Genomic DNA, 19,252 nt, shown 5'->3' with positions numbered 1-19,252 from the left:
CCTTGTGCTTTCAGGTTTTGCTCTTCAATCTGTGCAGACTGCCATTGTAACTTATGGTGACTGATTGAGTGACTCTTTCTGCATGAGTCTTGGCTCATGCTCGCTGTCTTTTGAGTTTACTGTGATATAACCTTTAAATTGGGACATTTGCTTCAGGGTACAGATTCATCCTTCATCACTGCACAGCAAATCATTATCTCTTTGAGCTAAATCCCTTTAAGTTGTCACAATTGCCCAAATAATTGGACTTTGAATTTCACAACGTGCTAAACCTGCCCCATCTTTCTCTCCCCTTCCCACCAACTTAGCCTTTTATTTTATCATGAATGTATGGAAAAAGAGTGCTTGAAAAGTCTTCCTACGCTAGTAGTATTGTTCTGGCTTGCAGAGCTGGTTCACTAGTTGGCTTATTGTAACTTGAAATTTGAGTGGCGAGGGAGAGATGGTTTAAGTGGAGACTTTGATTTCTGACCTGAAACTCTCTCTCTCCAAATGGGGGAGAGTGTCTGCTTACTTCAAAAGCAAAACAAAAGATGCTTTGAATTCTGTACTGCATTTTATTGTGTACTAGCCTGTAAGCACAGTGCTGACCTCTCCCTAAGATATAGAAGGGCTTATTCCCCTGTTCATAAAATGCTATAGGCTGTTACATGTTTGATATTTCTTTGTTCACTGAGTGTGGTGTTGACAGCTGTCATCAGCAAGAGAAAGGAAATAGAAAACCTCCGGACAGCTTTATGCTTCCTTGGAGGTAAAACAACCTGTAGGAGTTGAGTAGTTCTCTGCCTCCCCCCATGTAAAGTTATTGCAGTTCAGCCTAATTCTCCCTCTGTTTATTACATCCCATTGTAACTACAAATATCTCAATGCTACATCATGCAAACTCCTTGGTTCCCGAGAGCAGCCTTGTGGAAAATCCAGCCGGCTCACTTGTTTTATGATCTGATATGTAAATTTTCTCTGTGTAGATTGGGTGGGTTTTAAAACTCCATTGCTTTATCTGGCCCTTATTCCTGACCTGCTGGAAAAAGTTGCTATTAATGTGCTGCGTTATCTGCTTCATTCCCAAGCAGCAGCTTAGTGCTGACTATTTTTCTGTCATCTTCAGAAACAAGAGTTGAAATAAAAGAATCTGTCCGGGGCCATGATATCTTCATTATACAGACAATACCCAGGTAGGTCCTTTCTGGCTTAATTTAAATCTGTGATCATGAGGATCCCGTCCACTGGAGTGTGCTTTGAATGTCCAGCTCAGTAGATTTGTTCTGAGGTTTCGTATCTACTTGCTTACAATAATAGTGTGTTTTTACCAGTGCTGCTGCCTTGATGTCCATTTCTGTTGGGAGGGTGGTGTTTCGCTGTCAAAATTCCCAGTGGATCAGTTGATTGTACCACAATCAGCTGAGAAGCTTTTCATCGGATAGGCTAAGTGTGCCACTTCAAGCAACAACAAATAAAACTGATGGCTGTGAATGAAAACTTGTCTGTTCTGTGCTATGTTGTCCTTGCAGACTCTCTTGCTCAGTGATTTTGATTGGCACTTCCATTTCAGGATGTGTAATTTCCTCTGCCTTCCAATTACCAAGCAGCAGAGCTAGCAACAATAGGGGCTGTTGCTTTCATTACAGGTTGAATTACTCTTTCCTTTCCTTTGATTGTAATGATGTGAAACTGAATTAATGTTGAAGCTCTGACTGCTTCCTGTGCTTCCACAACATTGTACCATTCCATTCTGGCTCTTGGGTAGGCCTTAGGGTAGGGGTGGGCAAACTACGGCCCGGAGGCTGCATCCGGCCCTTCGGACGATTTAAACCGGCCCTCGAGCTCCTGCCGGAGAGTGGGGTTCAGGGCTTGCCCCTGCTCCGCACGGCTCCCAGAAGCAGCAGCATGTCCCCATTCTGGCTCCTATGCATAGGGGCAGCCAGGGGGCTCCGCACGCTGCCCCCGCCCCAAGCACCGCCCCTGCAGCTCCCATTGGCAGCCGATGGGAGCTGCAGGGGCGGCGCCTGCGGATGGGGCAGCGCACAGAGCCGCCTGGCTACGCCTCCGTGTAGGAGCCGGTGTGGGGACATGCCACTGCTTCCTGGAGCTGCTTGAGGTAAGCGCTGCCTGGAGCCTGCACCCCTTACCCCCTCCAGCGCCCCAACCCCCTGCCCTAGCCCTGATCCCCCTCCTGCCCTCCGAACCCCTCGATCTCACCCTCCTGCACCCCAGAGCCCACACTGCCAGCCGGAGCCCTTACCCCCCCCCGCACCCCAACTCCCTGCCCCAGCCCAGAGCTCCCTCCCGCACACTGAACTCCTCGTTTCTGGCCCCACCCCAGAGCCTGCACCCCCAGCCCGTGCCCTAAACCCCTCCCACACCCCAATCCCCAATTTTGTGAGCATTTATGGCCTTCCATACAGTTTCCATACCCAGATGTGGCCCTTGGACCAAAAAGTTTGCCCATCTGTGCTTTAGGGCATTCCTCTTCAGGTGGGTCTACTTGTTTTCTAGGTTGGACTATACTGGCTTTGGGTTAGGAGGGCAAAGAAATACTGAAAGTCATGATGGGCTGAGAAAACCATCCACTACCCTGAGAATCTTGCTTGATTCCGGTAGAATAGGTGGATAGATGAAGTGTCAGCGAAGGCAAAGAGCTGAGTTTGAAGGTGTGCACTCATTGCTGGTTTCTTGCCAAGTGATTAGTGCAGTCAGTGAAAATCAGTGCTGGAGTATTTAAAAAAAAAAAAAAAAAAGTAGTTGAAGTTAGGTCTCATACTATTCTTAAAGATGCAAAATTACCAGAGGTGAATATTGCATTGTTATTGGTGAGCAAAGTGAAAAAACTCATGTGCTTTCAGGGCTTTGCCCCAAGTTGCACATTCTGTTGTTGCATTGCTCACCAGCACTCAAGAACAAATTGATGGTGGAACATCTTATGAGCAGAAGCCTTTTCCAGTCTGCTCTGCAAACACAGTCCATATACTAAACAAGTCCAAATCATCCCCTTCCTAAGGCTTGGCTTCATTAATAAAAATATCAATGACAACATAAGATCAGCTTGAATCTTTTCCCCAGGGCTGGCTGCTCTGAGGGTTTCTTTCTCAAAACTATTCAGCCTATACCTTAGCTAGTCTATTCCCAGAAAAGCCATTCTCGCATCACTTACCTACAGGTGAGGAAATGAGTCTCCTCCCCGATTGATTAACCAGACCCACTATTTTTCCCCAGCAGGATCAAAACCTGCTAATAGAATGGGGGTGTTTGGGCAAACACTGCTGCTTATGTAAAACTGAGACAGATGAGGGATTTTAATCGGGGAAATGACAACTCAAAATTTGAGCAGGCAGTAACTTAGGAGAAAACACAAATGTCTCACTAATTGTTGTCAACTTGTCAAGAATTTTGCCCTTCCCCAGACCTGACTTGATCATTCCAGTCTAAAAAATCTCTGCTCTTTTATCTTTGAATGAGTGTTGAAAGGACTTGTCCTCCAAATGAGCAGCCTCTGTGATGCAGACAGGGTTCTTTATTCTTCAGCTTCATGTGTGCTTCGCTGCGTTGCTTAGAGAGGACAAGCTGAAGGTTGTCTCCATTCTGCAGTAGATTTTAAGTCCACCAAGCAGGAGTGTGAGGAGAGGAAGTGAATGGATTATTGTTTAGCAACTTCCCATCTTGACAGACTCCTCAGCAGCACAAAACTTGATATTGAAATATTGTTCAAATACTATGTAATCATGCTGTAAGTAATAAAGATGGAAGAGCTGATAGTAAATTGATACACCAGAAGCTAAGGTGAAGGTAGTGGGGTGTGAATGGAATGAGCTGCCAGGCTCCAGGAGTGTTGTTAAATGTTGCATAGTAGAATTACTGTTCTGTTGAGCTAGTTGTTTAACCATGTCACTGGGTGCTCTACCCACCTTTTGGAGCGCCTCCTTCTGGCTGCATCTGGGGATTAGCTCTGCCAGGCTGACACCCCTTTCTGCAGTTGTACTCTGTCACTCTGTGTTTTGGGACACAACTTGTCCCGCTTCGTGGCTTGGCTCGCTGGCCAGGTCCCTGTAGTTTTCCCTTCCAGGGCAGGCTGCGTTCTCAAAGTCTCTTGAGATCCACTGTCCCAGACAGTCTTCCCTTTCACTGCCCCTTAATGGTGCCACTTCTCCAGTGTCTGGCAAGGGAAGCCAGGCCCGCCGTCTACACTGCATTTCAGCCTAGGGACTCTGCACAGACCTCGACTGCTTGTTGTAATCTTAAGCCTTGCTGCTGTATCCCAGGGCTGCTTCCTACTTTGCCTTCTTTTACCCTGAGTGACTGCACCCTCTCTCTCTGCAGCCCCCTTTTACTCTCCGCTATTGGGCTTTATACAGGCCCTCTTGTTCCTGTGCAGCTGAACGTCCTCTTTATCGCTCCCTGGCTCCTCCTCCCAGTGCAGCCTATGCAGTTAGTTGACCCACCTTATCCCCATCAGGCCTTGTGTGGGATGGACACCCCATCACAAACCGCTAGAATAAATAACTTCGTGAATTTCACAAGGAAAGGTTGGAAAATCGCAAAGGCTCCAGACTGCAGGAGTAATGGTGAAAGATAAAATATACTGTAAACAGGGAAACTGTTTAGATGCAGAGGCCATTCAGGAGGAGGTATATAGGCTAAGGCGTAAGAGCTGAGTGCGTAAATATGATTCATGGTGATAATCAAAAAATCCAGGGGTAATACAGTTTGTTGAACAACTTTGGTGCAGGCCCTTAGGGAATGAGTAGTAGTGCAGTACTTCCTCCAGAAAGGAGGGATGGCATAGACATAAGGAGGCAAAGGTGACAAGCCACGTAAATGAGTTTATTGCTTTTGTGCAATCTACTAAATTGTTTACCCACCACAGTAGTTTCTCTTCTCCTTCCTCAGTTCTGTTCTGTTTGTCATATATGGGGTGGTTTCCTGAAAAGGAGAACCTAGCCACTGTCACGGAAGCCTTCAAAATCAGTGGTACTCAACCCTCATCTGTTTTTTTTTTCCCCCTGTGATGTAAGAGTATAATTCAAGAGAAGGTGGTATAAAACATAAAGTTCCAAAGTGACCTTTAAACATGGGTTTTGTTTTTGTTTTTTAAAGCCAAAAATGTAACACCGATAGCATCTTTCTCTCACCTCCCAGCCCCACTGACATGGCTATGCCACTGAAGGAAATAAATGGTTCTTTGTTAGTTTGCCTTTCTGAGAGGCAGGGGGTTGTTTTATATAATTCTTGGCTGGGTGTTTCATCGCAAACAAAGCTTTCTTGTGTCTAAGTACCATTGTATATGCAGGCTGATGGAGCCAGCAGGCTAACAAATACTCAGAATGTTCACGAAGAACCACAAATAGAGGTTCATTTCCAGAGGACAGGGGAAGTAATGGAGATAAAGAAATGGGACTAGTTAGTTGTATAACACTTGACAAGCAAGAAGCAAATCAGAAGTTGAATGGAATGTCACTTTGACAACTCTTGGTCTCCGTGCTCTCAGGGACGGTACCCTGGTGTTCAGGGGGAAAGTGGAACTCAGTGTGGTCAGAATGCTGTGACTGGATGAAGGGCAGTAATCAGTAGCCTGAGATGCCTGCAGTGGCTTCTGTGGAGCTGCAATAGACTTGTGGAAGACAGAACTTCATGAGTAGAGCCCTGCGCAGATACAAAAATCTGGAGCCGCATCCGCCAGGATCAACCCACAATCCGCTAGCCGTCTTTTACCTGTATCCACAGTAGCAAGCTGTCTCACAAGGGCTAGCGAGGGGGAGAGGAGGGAGCAAGTGGGGGGGCGGGGTCTTGCAGGGAAGAGGCAGCTTGACGTTGGGGACCGGGGGTAAGGGGCAGCACAGAAGTGGGGTCTCAAGGAGAAGGGGCAGCGCGGGGAGGAGGGGCTGGGGGGAAGGTGCATTGCTTGCTCCTGCCGGGGGGTTCACAAGCGACAGCACATGGCAGCAGCAGTGCGTGTTGCATCACAGTGGGGCTGCCCAGGAGCTGGCAGGATGGGCCTGCGACTGGGAGCACAGCCAGTGCTGCCATGATGGGGACGCTGGCGCTGCCCGAGGGGCCTGAGCTGCTGGACAGGAAGCAGTGCGGTGAGTGTGTGCTGGACAGCCCCAATTCTGACCTGCCACCCAACCCCAGCCACTGGCTCTGCCGCCAACCCCGAGCACCTGCGCCCCCCGGGCTGCCCAAGCCAGATGCTGCAGCCCAGGCACCGCTGGTGAGTAGAGCCCTGCGCAGTGGTATCTGCATCCTATCCACTAGCCGCAAAAGTGGTCCATGGATATGACTTGGATATCTGCGGATTTGCAGGGCTCTATTCATGGGAGTCTCAGAGTTGAGGTTTTACCATGACATTCCTCTTGCCCAGCATAGCTGCAATGTGCAGGAGGTCAGACGATGATCGTGATGATCCCTTCTGACCCTAATGACAGCTGGTTCACTTAGCTTTACTTGTTTAGGCTCTGTCACCAAATGACTACACAACTGTTCTGTACCCCACAAAAGCAGGCATATATGGGGTGAAGATTGGTGACCTATTGCAGGACTGATTTATAATTTGAGAATTTGCCCATGATAGCTGGTATAATAGGGTGGGTAAGGTTGTCTTTGTTCTGAGGATATTACTGGATTTTCCACCCTGTGGTGCATATATTTTCCACAAGGCTCTAAATTGTCTTTCAGTCCTGAGTAGCTGAGTCAAAGCTTATTGGCAGGATAGGATAGAATGTTTGGTGAACAAGCCCACCATATTCAGTTGAAAGCAACACAGTGCTAGAAAGTCTCCTCATCCAAACTGGGCTCAAGGAAAGATTTGTGTAGTTAAAGCATAGCTGTCCAGTCAACATGGCAAAAGTTAGGCAAGATGAGTCTTTCTCACAGACCTCTGTCATGATCTGTGAATGTTTCACATACTGTACACCACTGTTTCCATGGGTCTACCCAATAGAAGCTGTTGCTTGGGGGGTTTAGCACTGATAGGGTGATTTGATGCAGCCTGCCTCTCATTTCCTGAAAACATGAGTAGCACAGCGATGCTGGCCTCCAAGCAAAATATCACATCTGCACAGCTTGGAGCTGGGCAAGGGAGGGGAAGTCACTAGTTTCCTTAAAATGTTCAATGTAAATGTAAAATGTTCCATGATTCAGATCCTAACTTAACTATACAGGCTGCAAAGGATGACATATTAGTTACAAAATCATTGCCCTCCAAAATGTTTAGCGTGAAATGTTAATTGTTGCAACAGTAATAGAATGCATCTTGTTTCTGGGCAGTGATGGAAGCAAGAGAAAAATCCCCAAAAGGATGTTTTACAACAGGGGTATTAAACTAGAGATAGAAAATCTGATCTGTAGAACTAGAGATTCAAGGTCTTATTCCTTGCATGCATGTTAGTTCCTGTGTGTAGAGCCCTGCAAATGCGTGCATATCTGCTTAATATCCGCAGACCATTTTTGCGGATAGTGCGTCGGATGCAGATACAACCATGCAGGTCTCTACTCACTGGTGGCACCTGGCCCGCGGCGTCTGGCTCGGGCAGCCTGGGAGGCGCAGCAGGTCGGGGTCAGGGCTGTCCAGCACCCGCTTGCCATGCTGCTTCCTGTCCAGCAGGTCGGGCCCCTCAGGCAGCGCTGGCTGCATTCCCAGGCCTATCCCGCTGGCTCCTGGGCAGCAGGGCCCACACCCAGCCGGCCCGGCACCCCTCCGCTCCACTGTGATGCAACACGCACTGCTGCTGCCGTGTGCTGTCGCTTGTGAGCCCAAGGGAGTAGAACACGATGCGATGCCCCCACCCCTTCTCCTCGAGACCCTGCCCTCGCGCTGTCCCTTACTCCCAGTCCCCACCCTTGCGCTGCCTCTTCCCTGCAAGACCCCACCCCCCCTCGCTAGCTAGCCCTTGTGAGGTGTGAGACAGCTTGCTGCTGAGGGTGCGGATGTGGATACAGGTAAAAGTTGGATTGCAGATCGGATTGTGGTTGATCCTGGCGGATGCAGATCCACTTTTTTATATCTAGGCAGGGCTCTACCTATGTCCTTTAGTTCTTAGGAAGTAGCTTGTAATTATGATCCAGTTCTTACTGTGTATTCTGCTGGCACACTCTCTCTCTTTGGTGGAAAAATGGATATTGTAGATACCAAGGCTAGATGAGACCACCTTGATCATCTAGTCTGACCTCCTGTATAATGTAGGCCATAGAACTTCCCCAAAATAATACCTGTTTGAAATAGAGCATATATATTAGAAAAAATCATGTTGGAGGGAGTTTGTTAGGCAACAAGTTCTGACAACATATATTTAAGACCTGATCTCTCTTCTTTGAGAGTATCTCAAGAGACACTGGTTCATGGGATCTATACACACTGCTGTGACCAGAAGATCCAGCTTCTTTATCATGGTCCTCTGTAATGCAATTTGAGCCTTCAGAGCTTCCTGTTTCTCACAGTAAAGCTCATTTACGTTTTCACCTCTGACAATGAGCAAAACAAAATACTAACAGAGATCAATGAAGTATTAGAGAAAGATATCACTTTGATACTTTCTGGAAGAAACTTTTTCTTCCAGACAAAGTTACAGCAGGGTGTGTTGATCTAAGATAATTTGTTTCTATGTAAAACCAACTGCCACATGTAGAACAAATTCCCTCCTTTTAGGCACCTTGACAAGCATTGAGTTGTTATACCACTAAGTTCCATAGCAAAAATAGCATAAATAGTAACAATGAACTTCTGCGTAAGAGAGCTTGATCTGTTGTTAAAGCTGATTGAAGATCTATGGTTTTAAGTATATTTAACTCAACAAATGCCACGAGCAGAACCTCATTTTCTCTATAGCTGATAGCCTGAGCAGTAAAAGGTGTGGAAGGTTGTAAACAAGAAAAAGGAAGGGATAAGAGTTAAGTGTGGGAAGTGGTAGCTCTCAATTAGCCTTTGGTAGCTCAGTGGGCTACTGAGCTACAAGCAAGTCTGTTTAGCTTTATCAAATCACATGTGACATTCATAGCAACAAAAATTGAGGGTTTATCCAAAAAAGGCTCAAAGCAAATTACTTTTTGAACACTAAGCAAAGAAGCTAGAGACTGTGGGAGGGAATTGTTATCAGAGTTCTTCTACACTAATATTTGGAATGGTTTTCAAACCTCTCTTAGAGATGTGAACACTGCTGTAATGGAATTGTTGATAATGGCTTATGCACTGAAGACTTCCTGCGCCAGGAATATTATTGGGGTCATCCCTTACTTCCCCTATAGCAAACAAAGCAAAATGAGGAAGAGGGGCTCCATAGTCTGCAAACTGCTAGCTTCTATGCTGGCCAAAGCAGGTGAGTGTGTCGTGCAAGGAGGCAGCAGGAATTTTAGCCTCTATAACTTGTTCAACTACCATGCACCCCTGGGAATCAACTGCCCTTCCCTACCTCCCCCCTCACACTTGGGGACTTGTCCCCAAGTCCTCGGCCTACGTTGGGGGAACTAACATTTGTTCAGCTGTCTTTTTACAGTTGTATCTGGGGATGATTCACAAATATCTGATTAGGAATGCTGTATTGATCTGCCTATGCTATGCTCTTTCTGGTGCTTTGTTTTTTATAATAGTGTGGCTGGTTGTCAGTACTTGCTTCAAAGCTTTTTCTTCTACCAGCTTATACATCTGTTAAAATGTGGCATACAATATATTGACATAGGATAATTTAGAGACCATGAAATTTGGAGACGCACAGATCATATATTCCAGAAATTGTATCAGAGGATAGGAGAGGCTATTTGGTGATTCACTCTTTTTTGCGTTTTTAGGTTTAACACACATTATCACTATGGATCTTCATCAAAAGGAAATCCAAGGCTTCTTCAGCTTTCCAGTAGACAACTTAAGGGCATCCCCTTTCTTGCTTCAGTATATACAGGAAGAAGTAAGGTTACTCTAGTTTTATCTATACTTGTTTGCATTTAACCAGTACTTGACATGATATAGCATTGTTTTGTTGGGCTAGACTGATGGTCAGTCTGTTCCTGTAGTCTGTTTCTGACAGAGAACAATACCAAATGCTTTCCAGGAAAGTGTGAAATAGACCAAATTGTGCAATACTGTAGCAGTTTGGAAACTCTTTCCTGATCAAAACTGGAGATAAGGCCATGCTCTGAAGTATGAATTTCATTGTTCTAGACAATTGTTTTCTTAGTGTCATTTGAGATACTGTTCTTACTCATGCCTTTAATCATTTTAAAATCCTATTAAGCTGTTTCTCTCACGGTGAAGTGGATGTTTTGGTGAGCTGAATTATAGCTGGACTTTATGCTATACTGTTTCCAGCAGTGCTATGCAAAGGTGGGGAGGCAATTTGTTTTATTTAGATATTCAGAAAGTATGATTTGGATCCCAGCAAAATCATGCAGACTGCAAGAGTGATGCTTTTTAGTAGAGTGCCCAGGATCTCTGGAACAGCATGTTTAAATGCTGGCAGAATCAACTCATCCCTTCATTCAGGATAAGTAGAGTACAGTGCATCTTCCATGTCTGGCCCTTTCCTTAAGTTGTCTTTGGACCCAAAAAAAAAAAAATCTTTTCCCATCTCTCTCTTTTCCCCCCCCACCCCCACCCCCCGTTCTCATGCAGTATATGCTGTGAACCACTTGGCTTCTGCCCTCCATTTCAGGGTATGTCTACACTGGAGCTGGAAGTGTAACTTCTGTCTCTGGTAGATACACTCATGCTTGCTCTGATCAAGCTAGTGCACTTCTGTTTCTAGTGCATCTGCTTGTGCTGGGCCAGGCTTGCCAACCCTAAGTATTCAAGCAGTTAGCCTATCTTGCCACTTGTGCCACCATGGCTACACGTCTGTCATTAGCACGCTAGCTCAATCAGAGCTAGTGTAGGTATGTCTACATCCAATGTAGATGTACCCAAAGAAGTAGCTGCGTTTGGCAGTGTGCACTTTGTACATTGTTGAAGCCAATAAAGAAAGGTGGTGTAGAGCTACAAAATGTCTTTTTAGTAGTGAGTTCCATGACCTAATTGTATTGCATGAAGAATTCTGAGTATTAAAGTTTAATTTGAGTACTCTGTCCTATCGTGGGGCAGGTTATATACAAATGCCTGACTGCTCTTCTTTATATCACTGGTGTTAGCATGGAATTATCTCCTTTTATTAGTACTACAGCATGAGGTTCCCCAACTGTTGCACTTGATTGTAAAGATGTGTAGACAATTGTTGTTCCTAACTCATTACAATTTGGGTGAACAAGTACTGTACCTAGTACTAGACTCACTACTTACATGTTAGTAACCTTTTTTTCTTTTTAATCCAGATTCCAGATTACAGAAATGCAGTTATTGTCGCCAAATCCCCTGATGCAGCGAAAAGGTAAATAGACTCTTCCTGGCTGTCGGGGTGTACATTTGATAAAACCTGCTGTGATCTGGTAGTATGGAGTACATGTCGAAATGCAGAGTCTCCTAACTGAGACAGTAAACTTGTCTGTCAAACTGTTTTGCAGTAAAATGCTGGATTCAAACTTAGTGCTGCCAACCTTTGAGGTGCAACTGTCTGGATTGTCACACAACTGACCTTTGCACTTGGCGGGGAAATGCCCAGATTTAGAGCTCCCAACAGCTGGCGTATTGAGCAGTTTCTATTTACCTGGGTATTCAAGAATGTCTGAGCTTCTCACACATTTAAGGAGTCATAGAGCCAGTACTGGGCACAGTCAGATTACATAGTCACACCTGTTGCCTCTATCCAATGCTAATGTGGAGATTGCCATTAGGAGGAAGTGGCACCTAGCCCATGGCCCACACCATGGTACAGTGGTGGTTGCAGTAAGGGTCTGTGTTTGAATCAGCAGGCCTGAGAAGGCAGTGGCAGTCAGCTTGTCATAGGGAGAGGATGCGGAGGAACACCAAGAACCTCCTGGTGATGGAATGGCGAGGCAGAGAAGAGGGGAGGTACTGGGCGTTGGGCTATTTGAAGAAGATGGGTTTGAAAAGGCAGTTCTTTCCTAGCACCAATCCTACACATTTTGCTAGGAAGTGGAAGGAGCTTGTCTGGAAGTTGAGTGGCACAGTGGTAGAGTCCTAAATTCCCTTGTTGATTGTAGGCAAGGATTAAACATGTGTGATTAAAAAGTATACCAAGCCAGAGGGCCTTTCCAGAGGTGTTCTCATGTATCCCTCTAACCTGTTCTGGTTTTCATGCAGGGCTCAGTCTTATGCCGAGAGACTGCGTCTGGGACTAGCAGTGATCCATGGAGAGGCTCAGTGTACGGAGCAGGACATGGATGACGGCCGCCACTCTCCCCCAACTGTCAAAAATGCCACTGTGCACTCTGGCCTAGAGCTGCCCTGTAAGATTAGCACTCCGTCTCCATTTAACTTTTGATCAATGGGGGAAGGCATGGTGATGGGAGCTTGCTGTCTGCTTCATTTTACTGATATAAACCAGGGGTTCTCAAATTGGGGGTCAGGACTCCTCAGGGGGTTGCGAGCTGTCAGCCTCAATCCCAAACCCCGCTTTGCCTCCAGCATTTATAATGGTGTTAAATTTATAAAAAAAAAAAGTTTTTAATTTATAAGGGGGGGTCGCACTCAGAGGCTTGCTGTGTGAAAGGGGTCACCAGTACAGAAGTTTGAGAACCACTGATATAAACTATACCAGTGCAACTTCTCATGTAGACAAGGTTGAAGTTAGATCTGAAGACCTTGTCTACGCTGAGGTCTTTGTCAAATCTCCCACTGTTACACTAGTCCCAGTGCAGCTTCAGCTGGCGTTAGTGCCGGGAGAATGTGACAAACATCAATGTAGAGACAGCATTTATTCATCAGTGAGTGGCAAAATTATTCATGTTAATGAAATAAACTTGACTTCTAACCATCTTATTGAAATACCAAAGGGAAATTTGCAAGGGAATAATAGCCACTGAGCTGAGAGATTGTTGGGTGGGTAGCCCTTTTCTCCTTTTGGATGCAGTCTTTTTTTGTTTTGTTTTTTTGGCTGCTGTCCTCTGAATGTGGAGGCTGTGCCCTAGAACTACAGCAGCCTTTATAATAGCCTTGTCCGTACTGGGAACAAAACCTTGCTAGTTAGTGTCATTTAGATATTGTTTCTGGGAGCATTCTAATGTGACTTGTTTGGTCAGTATGAATAAGGGTCTTTCTAAGAACTTTTGGAACTCAGAATGCTACCTTGTATGCTCTCTCTATCCTCACCCTTGTATTAGCCGGCAGCACAGTTTTATAATGTTGTTTTTAGGTCCAGAATCCTAAAAAAACTGTTCTAAGGAACTATGCTACTATCCTGCTAGCAACATCAGGATTCAAACAGTGGTAGCAGTACTGATAAGGGGAAAAAAATCCAACTGTTTCCCTTCCCTCTTAGCTGTCCAGGTACATGTTTTTGGGCCCTAAGGTTAGGGTTTAGAGTCATGGATGCGTTGTGTGTGTATGTATGTGAGACTAGAGCAAGGTGGACGGTGGGGAGGGAAGCGGGGGAGGAGACATGGACAGGTACCTCAGCTGCAGAAAGCAACATTCCATCAAGCAGATTAGCTCAGTGATATCTGTCTCTGCAGAGGTTACCAATAGCGTAGATGGTCCAGTGCTTGCAGAATGATAATGAACACATAACCAAAAGTGTGTGTTCCTCTCTTGTCCTTGATGTGATGTTTAGAGATCAACATCCTTCATGCATTAGCTAGTTACGATGCTGAGACAAAGTGGGTACAAAGGAAATTGTCATTGTCACAAGTGTTAGTATAACAAGTACACACTTAAAGGACATATTGAAGCTAGCAGGAGACTCTTCTTGGCTTCTGACAGCAAATGTTAGTCTATGATTTTTGTCCTCTTGCAAGCATTTTTCCTTCCTGTTTCTAATGGGAACTGAAATTTAACATAGGTGCTTTGGTCTGTTTCCTTGATTCCGAGGTATGGGTGGAATTTTTTTACTCGTTAGTATAACTAGAGTATTACTCCTGAGGGAATTCTGTGCCTAAAAATGATGCGCACATTTTAAAATTCTGCAAATTTTATTTGTTAATAAATAAATGTGGCTCCAGCATGGCAGTGGGGCGCACAGGCCACTGGCTGCATTGAGGTGGGAGATCACCCTGAAGCCCCCACCTCCCACGGTATAGGGACTTGGCAGTGAGGCTGCACATGACCCTGACACAGTGCAAGAGCTGGGCCTGCCGCAGAAACACCCCAGGACCCTGCCCCTCTGCACCAGGTATGGATGGGCAGGCTCATCCCAGCAGGATCCAAGTGTGGAGGGGCTTAGTGTGGGGAGATCCAGGTGTGGGGTGAGAGGTTTCTGTGTGGGGCAATCTGGGTGCAGGCGCTTCAGTGGGAGATCTGGATGCACAGAGGCTTGTTGTGGGGTTCTGGGTGCAGGGGCAATGGGACGCTGCAGGGGATCCAGGTGAAGGTGGTTGGGGCTTGGGGGGTGGGGTGGGGGCTGGGTATGGGGAGATGGGGCTTGGCAGGGGGTTCTGGGTGTGTGGGGTCCAGTGGGGAGTGGTGGTCCTGGTGCTGAGTGGAGTGGGGCTTGATGGGGGTGGGGGTCCAGGTGCAGCTGGTCGGGGATCAGTGGGGTGGTGGTCTGGGTGTGAGCGGCTCGTTGGAGGGGTCCGGGTGTAGCGCTTGTCAGGGTGAGAGTTCAATGGGCCTGCTTAATGGAGGAGCCCCAGCTACTGCTGAGGAGATGCCACATGCTGGGCTCCTACTTCCCCCTGTGATGCCCCTATCCCCTTTTCTTCTCTATCCCCTTCCCCTCACTCCCACATTCCTCTCCCCCTGCCCTATTCCACCTCCTCTTCTCCCCCCCCCCTTACCCAGCCCCACTGCAGAATAGAAAACAGGAAGGCTCCCAGCACACAGAAGGGAAGCACCACTGGCACAGGACCCAGGAGGCACCGTTCAGCTGCAGAGTCAGCTGTGCGGGGACCCAGACAGCCTCTGTCAACTGGGCAGCTCTCTGCTTGCAGAATGAGGGGGGGCAGTGGCATGTAACCCTATGTGCCCCCTAAAAAACTGCACTCATGGTCCCCACCCACCCCCACGTGGCTTCCCTACCGTGTTCTGCAGGGAAACATAGGAAATCTGCAGGGGGAAGTGGGGGGTGGGTGGGTTCTGTGGGTGCACAGTCCCGCAGAATCCCCCCAGGGGTAGAGCATGTAGATCTTGCGTCAAGGCTTACGTGGATGGTGATAGCAGATTTTAAAGAACTTGAAAATCCAAAGAGATTCTTTATCAGATAATAAGTCTTCAAATACATTAAGAGCTGTAGTAAACAGGACTGTGGTCAGTTGTTCGCCATGTCCACTGAAGGTAGGACAGGAATTAATGGGTGTAATCGGCAGCAAGGGAGATTTAGGTTAGATATTAAGAAAAATTTTCTAACTATAAGGATAGTTAAGCTCTGGAATAGGTTACCAGGGGAGATTGTGGAATCCCCCTCATTGGAGGTTTTTAAGATCAGGTTGGACAAACACTTGTCAGGGTTGGTCTAGGTTTACTTGATCTTGTCTCAGTGCAGGGGGCTGGACTTGATGACCTCCCCAGGTCCCTTTCAGCCCTACATTTGTGATTCTGTAACAGACTTAAGGTAGATCAGATTTGGGGCTTAAATTGAGTGCTCCTTAATGGTAGCTTGCACATAGGTTTGTCCAATCCGGTGTAGTTATGGTTTCAGGGGAGAAATGTTTTCAGTCCACTGTTATCAAGACATGAGCTCAGCTGGTGTCTCTCACCTTCCTCCTTATTTATCTATCCGAGAAATTTGATGCCTGTCTAATTAATTACCTTGCATTCTTCAGTGCCTGAAACACAAATGTGTAAAAATCAAATTATGCTACTCTGAAGTTGACTAAAAAGGGGAAACACAGGGTAAATTTCTGGGGTGAGCCTTGCTCCTTGCCAGTAGTGCTTCTATGTAAATTATTTGTTGATTCTCTGCAGCCTTTGAGTCTTACTTGCTACCTGGTTTTGAGCAAGTGCTGGGCTCTGTTAGCTAGGCTACAAAACAACAAAAGTATCTGTTTCAAGAAAAATCCATGAAGTCTGTATTTTGTAGCGAGTACCATGTATTTGCTCTTCACTGTGCTAAAATTAAAGTGCAGTTGGAGTTAGGAAAAGCGGCATATTGAGGTCCTGTATCGATCCTCTGACTCTTCCTGATCCAGTTAGTTCTGTTTACAAGTCCAGAGGTTTTTCCAAAATGCCACTTCAGCAAAATCCTTAGGTTCTGAATAACGCTGGATTCTTTTTTCTTCCTCTTGCACCAGTAACAAAAATATCCGGACATGGAAGTTTCCTGCTAGTTTTGATGGTGAAGCAGAATAGAATCTAACTAGCTCTCCTACAGTGTTATAAAACATAGCATACACTACTAACATAGAACTTGGGTTCCCTTGAGCCAAAAGGGTCAGAAAATGTCCTTAGTTGCCAAAGGAGGGAGCAAAGTCTCCAGAATTACATCCTTGATTCTGTAGAAGCCCCTCTGGATATAAGGTAGGCACTAGAAAGTTGGGGTATTCCTGGGAAGGAGCCACTCACCTGGACATATGCTCCTTTCTGTAGAGCGTGGATTTCCCACCAGAAATCGGTGCAGAACTTCCAGTTTTGTGAGCTAGAGTGGTGGTTGAACAGACAGAATGGTGTCTGTGTCCAAGGCTATATCTACACTGCAGCTGGGAAGTATAATGCCCAGCTCCGGTAGACGTACATAACTAGCTGTGATAGAGTTAATGCTCTAAAAATAGCAGTGTGGTCACTGCAGCTCAGACTAGCCACGCAAGTACAACCCTGTCTGAGATACTAGATATGTAGGCAGCAGCTTGGGCTAGCCCTGACTTTGCCTCCACAGTCATGCTGCTGTTTTTAGTGTGTGAGCTTGAACAGAGCTAGCGTGTGACTGTCTGCCCAAGTTGGGAATTACGCCTCTCAGCTGCAGTGTGGATGTGACCTAAGTGGGAGTAGGACTCAGAGACCTACATGGAGATGCATGGCCTTCTGCAAAGAGAACTATGGTCCATGCAGTTGTGGGTGGGCTTCCTAGTGGGTCAGCTGGCCTTAGCCACATTTACTCTTGGCCCAAACACCAGCTCCTATGGGACTGTTTGCCTTTACTTCATGGGTCCTGCTCCTGGTTCATGTTTTACCCTCCTGCCAGAGAGCATCGCAGGACCCACTGTCTGTTTGACTCAGCGACACATGGGAAAGTTATATTGTATTAAAGTGCCATAGTTGGACACTTTTGACTGCACATCTTAAACTGCTCTGCTAAAAATTCAAAATACCAGAAACCTTTGAGCCCTTAATACAGGACATCCCTATAAGGCTGTTCTGTTTTGTATTTGTAGCTGTTTATGGAGCCTTTGTGTTCAAGCTTGTTGTGCTTTAACAAATGCACATAAGTTTGTGCTTGCCGACTCTCCCTTCTGAAAATGTGTGTAACATGTTAAATCGTTCAGGTAGCCTTTTGGCTTGCTACCAGATGTATGTAAGCAATATGCCACTCAAACCAACAACCAGGCTGTCATAAGCAAAGGCACTAGGGTAAAAAAACTGAGTGAACTTGTGGGCCTTTTTCCTCTTCTGTATTTAGAATGGGGGCGTAAAAAAAAAAATCTGTACTCATCTAGATGCATCACTTTGCATAACTATTTGTCATTGGTTCTTCTGTTGTCCTGTTGTAAATACAGCATTATTTTACTTGGTGAATGTAAGTTTAACACATACAAACTGTGATAACTTTTTGTTGCCTCTGAACTGAAGCCACCACAAGATTCCTTAAAAAGTATTGGCCACTGAATGAGAACAGCAAGTTTGAGCACAGGTTAATGCCATTTCCTTATGCCAGATGAAATGATTTTTTTAACTCTTAATGAAGTGTGATAATTGTATCCAGCACTTAAATCAGAGGAATAAGCCTTTACAAAGATTAGGGCTTTTTGCTGAGCAATTGGGTTTTTCCACATATTCTCTGAAACATTTTTCATGGTCCTATTTATAAAAATGACTACTCTTCATTTGGTGTATGACCCTTTAAAAATATATATATACTAGAAACGCTAAAACCAGCTTCCTGACTCTTCAGAAGCAGTTGCAGTCCTTGGACCAGACTTTGATCTTGGTTACATCCCTGTAAATATAATTAATTAGAGGGACTCTGGGCTTACACCAGAGTAACTGATATCCAAGTCTGGCCTACTTTTTTTTAAACTTTGTTTGCCTCTTTCAGCTACATAGAAACAAAGGTTTTGTACCTGGGAGGGAAATGTTCACTTACTATTTAGAGCAATTTTTCAAGCCACCATCTCCCAGCAGTTCTGACTTGTAAATGTCACTATGACTAAGGTTTTTGGAGAAGGAGAAACTGACCACAATGACTTCGGCATGTGTTTTACCTCACATTGGAGCAATCGAAGTTCTTTTGAGATTTGATGTGGTTATGGGTGGATATTGGCTTGCAATTTTTTTTTCTTTTCTTTACAGAGCTAATTGATCAAGAAAAAGGGAGAACAGCTCTTTAGGAATCGGGTAGGTCTACATGCTGCCTACCCTACTTAAAAAAAAAAAAAAAAAGGCTTAAATATAGCATTTAAATGTAGAGAAGGAAGGAAGGACACTAATTGCTGCTAATATTGGTAGCTGACTGTCAAAACTCTGAGCATAGTTTGGAGATGAAATTACTGGTAAGGAATACTTCATTTGTTATGCAATGCAAAGGTGCAAACTCCAGATGAAGAGTTACATGTTTGCCAGTAAAATAGTGCTGAATTTCAACTCTTAAGATCCATTCACCATCCTTCTCCCTGGCCTGTCTGCTGTAAGCAGAACCCTGTTCATCTCTGGAATGTATGTTAAGGTTGGGATGGGAGCCAGATGTAATCCTTTGGGCATTTGATAACTCAGTCCTTCCTACCAAGAGTTTTGTTATCTAAACTAGATTAATAATTAATCAAAACTGGTAGGTAGGGCCTGCAGTTGAAATATTTTAGCCTGCTTATCTCTTGTGAAGTTTAATCCTGGTTTATTAAAAGTACCCTTCCTCTTGCCCTCCCCTTTACATGAGAACTGTTTTTTTCCCTTTACACTCTTGTCTCTCTATGTATTGGCAAGCAAGCTGTAGAAAACAATTCTAGAGCGGCTCTGGAATCTCTGCTTCAAAGAGCACTTCAGTTAGGACTCAGGCTAGCTGCCTAACTGAGACGTTAAACTAAAATTCAGCACTGACTGACTTATTCTGTTCAAAACATAAATCTTTGGCCTTTTTAA

At 45.5% G+C, this 19,252-nt stretch overlaps 1 protein-coding gene across 1 annotated transcript in view; it reads left to right on the top strand.

Moving 5' to 3' along the window:
• Positions 1 to 19,252, top strand: part of PRPSAP1 (phosphoribosyl pyrophosphate synthetase associated protein 1) — a 43,235-nt gene that overhangs the window by 15,065 nt on the left and 8,918 nt on the right. Inside the window, exons 3-7 of the mRNA XM_024206741.3 lie at positions 1,109 to 1,175; positions 9,133 to 9,305; positions 9,775 to 9,890; positions 11,287 to 11,342; positions 12,176 to 12,321. Of these exons, the coding sequence (XP_024062509.1) occupies positions 1,109 to 1,175; positions 9,133 to 9,305; positions 9,775 to 9,890; positions 11,287 to 11,342; positions 12,176 to 12,321 (558 nt within the window). The remainder of the gene's footprint in view (positions 1 to 1,108; positions 1,176 to 9,132; positions 9,306 to 9,774; positions 9,891 to 11,286; positions 11,343 to 12,175; positions 12,322 to 19,252) is intronic.

This window comes from Terrapene carolina, unplaced genomic scaffold (assembly GCF_002925995.2).
Source record: "Terrapene carolina triunguis isolate 2854851 unplaced genomic scaffold, T_m_triunguis-2.0 Scaffold192, whole genome shotgun sequence".
Lineage (NCBI taxonomy): Eukaryota > Metazoa > Chordata > Testudines > Emydidae > Terrapene > Terrapene triunguis.
This window is presented reverse-complemented; position numbering and strand designations above follow the sequence as displayed.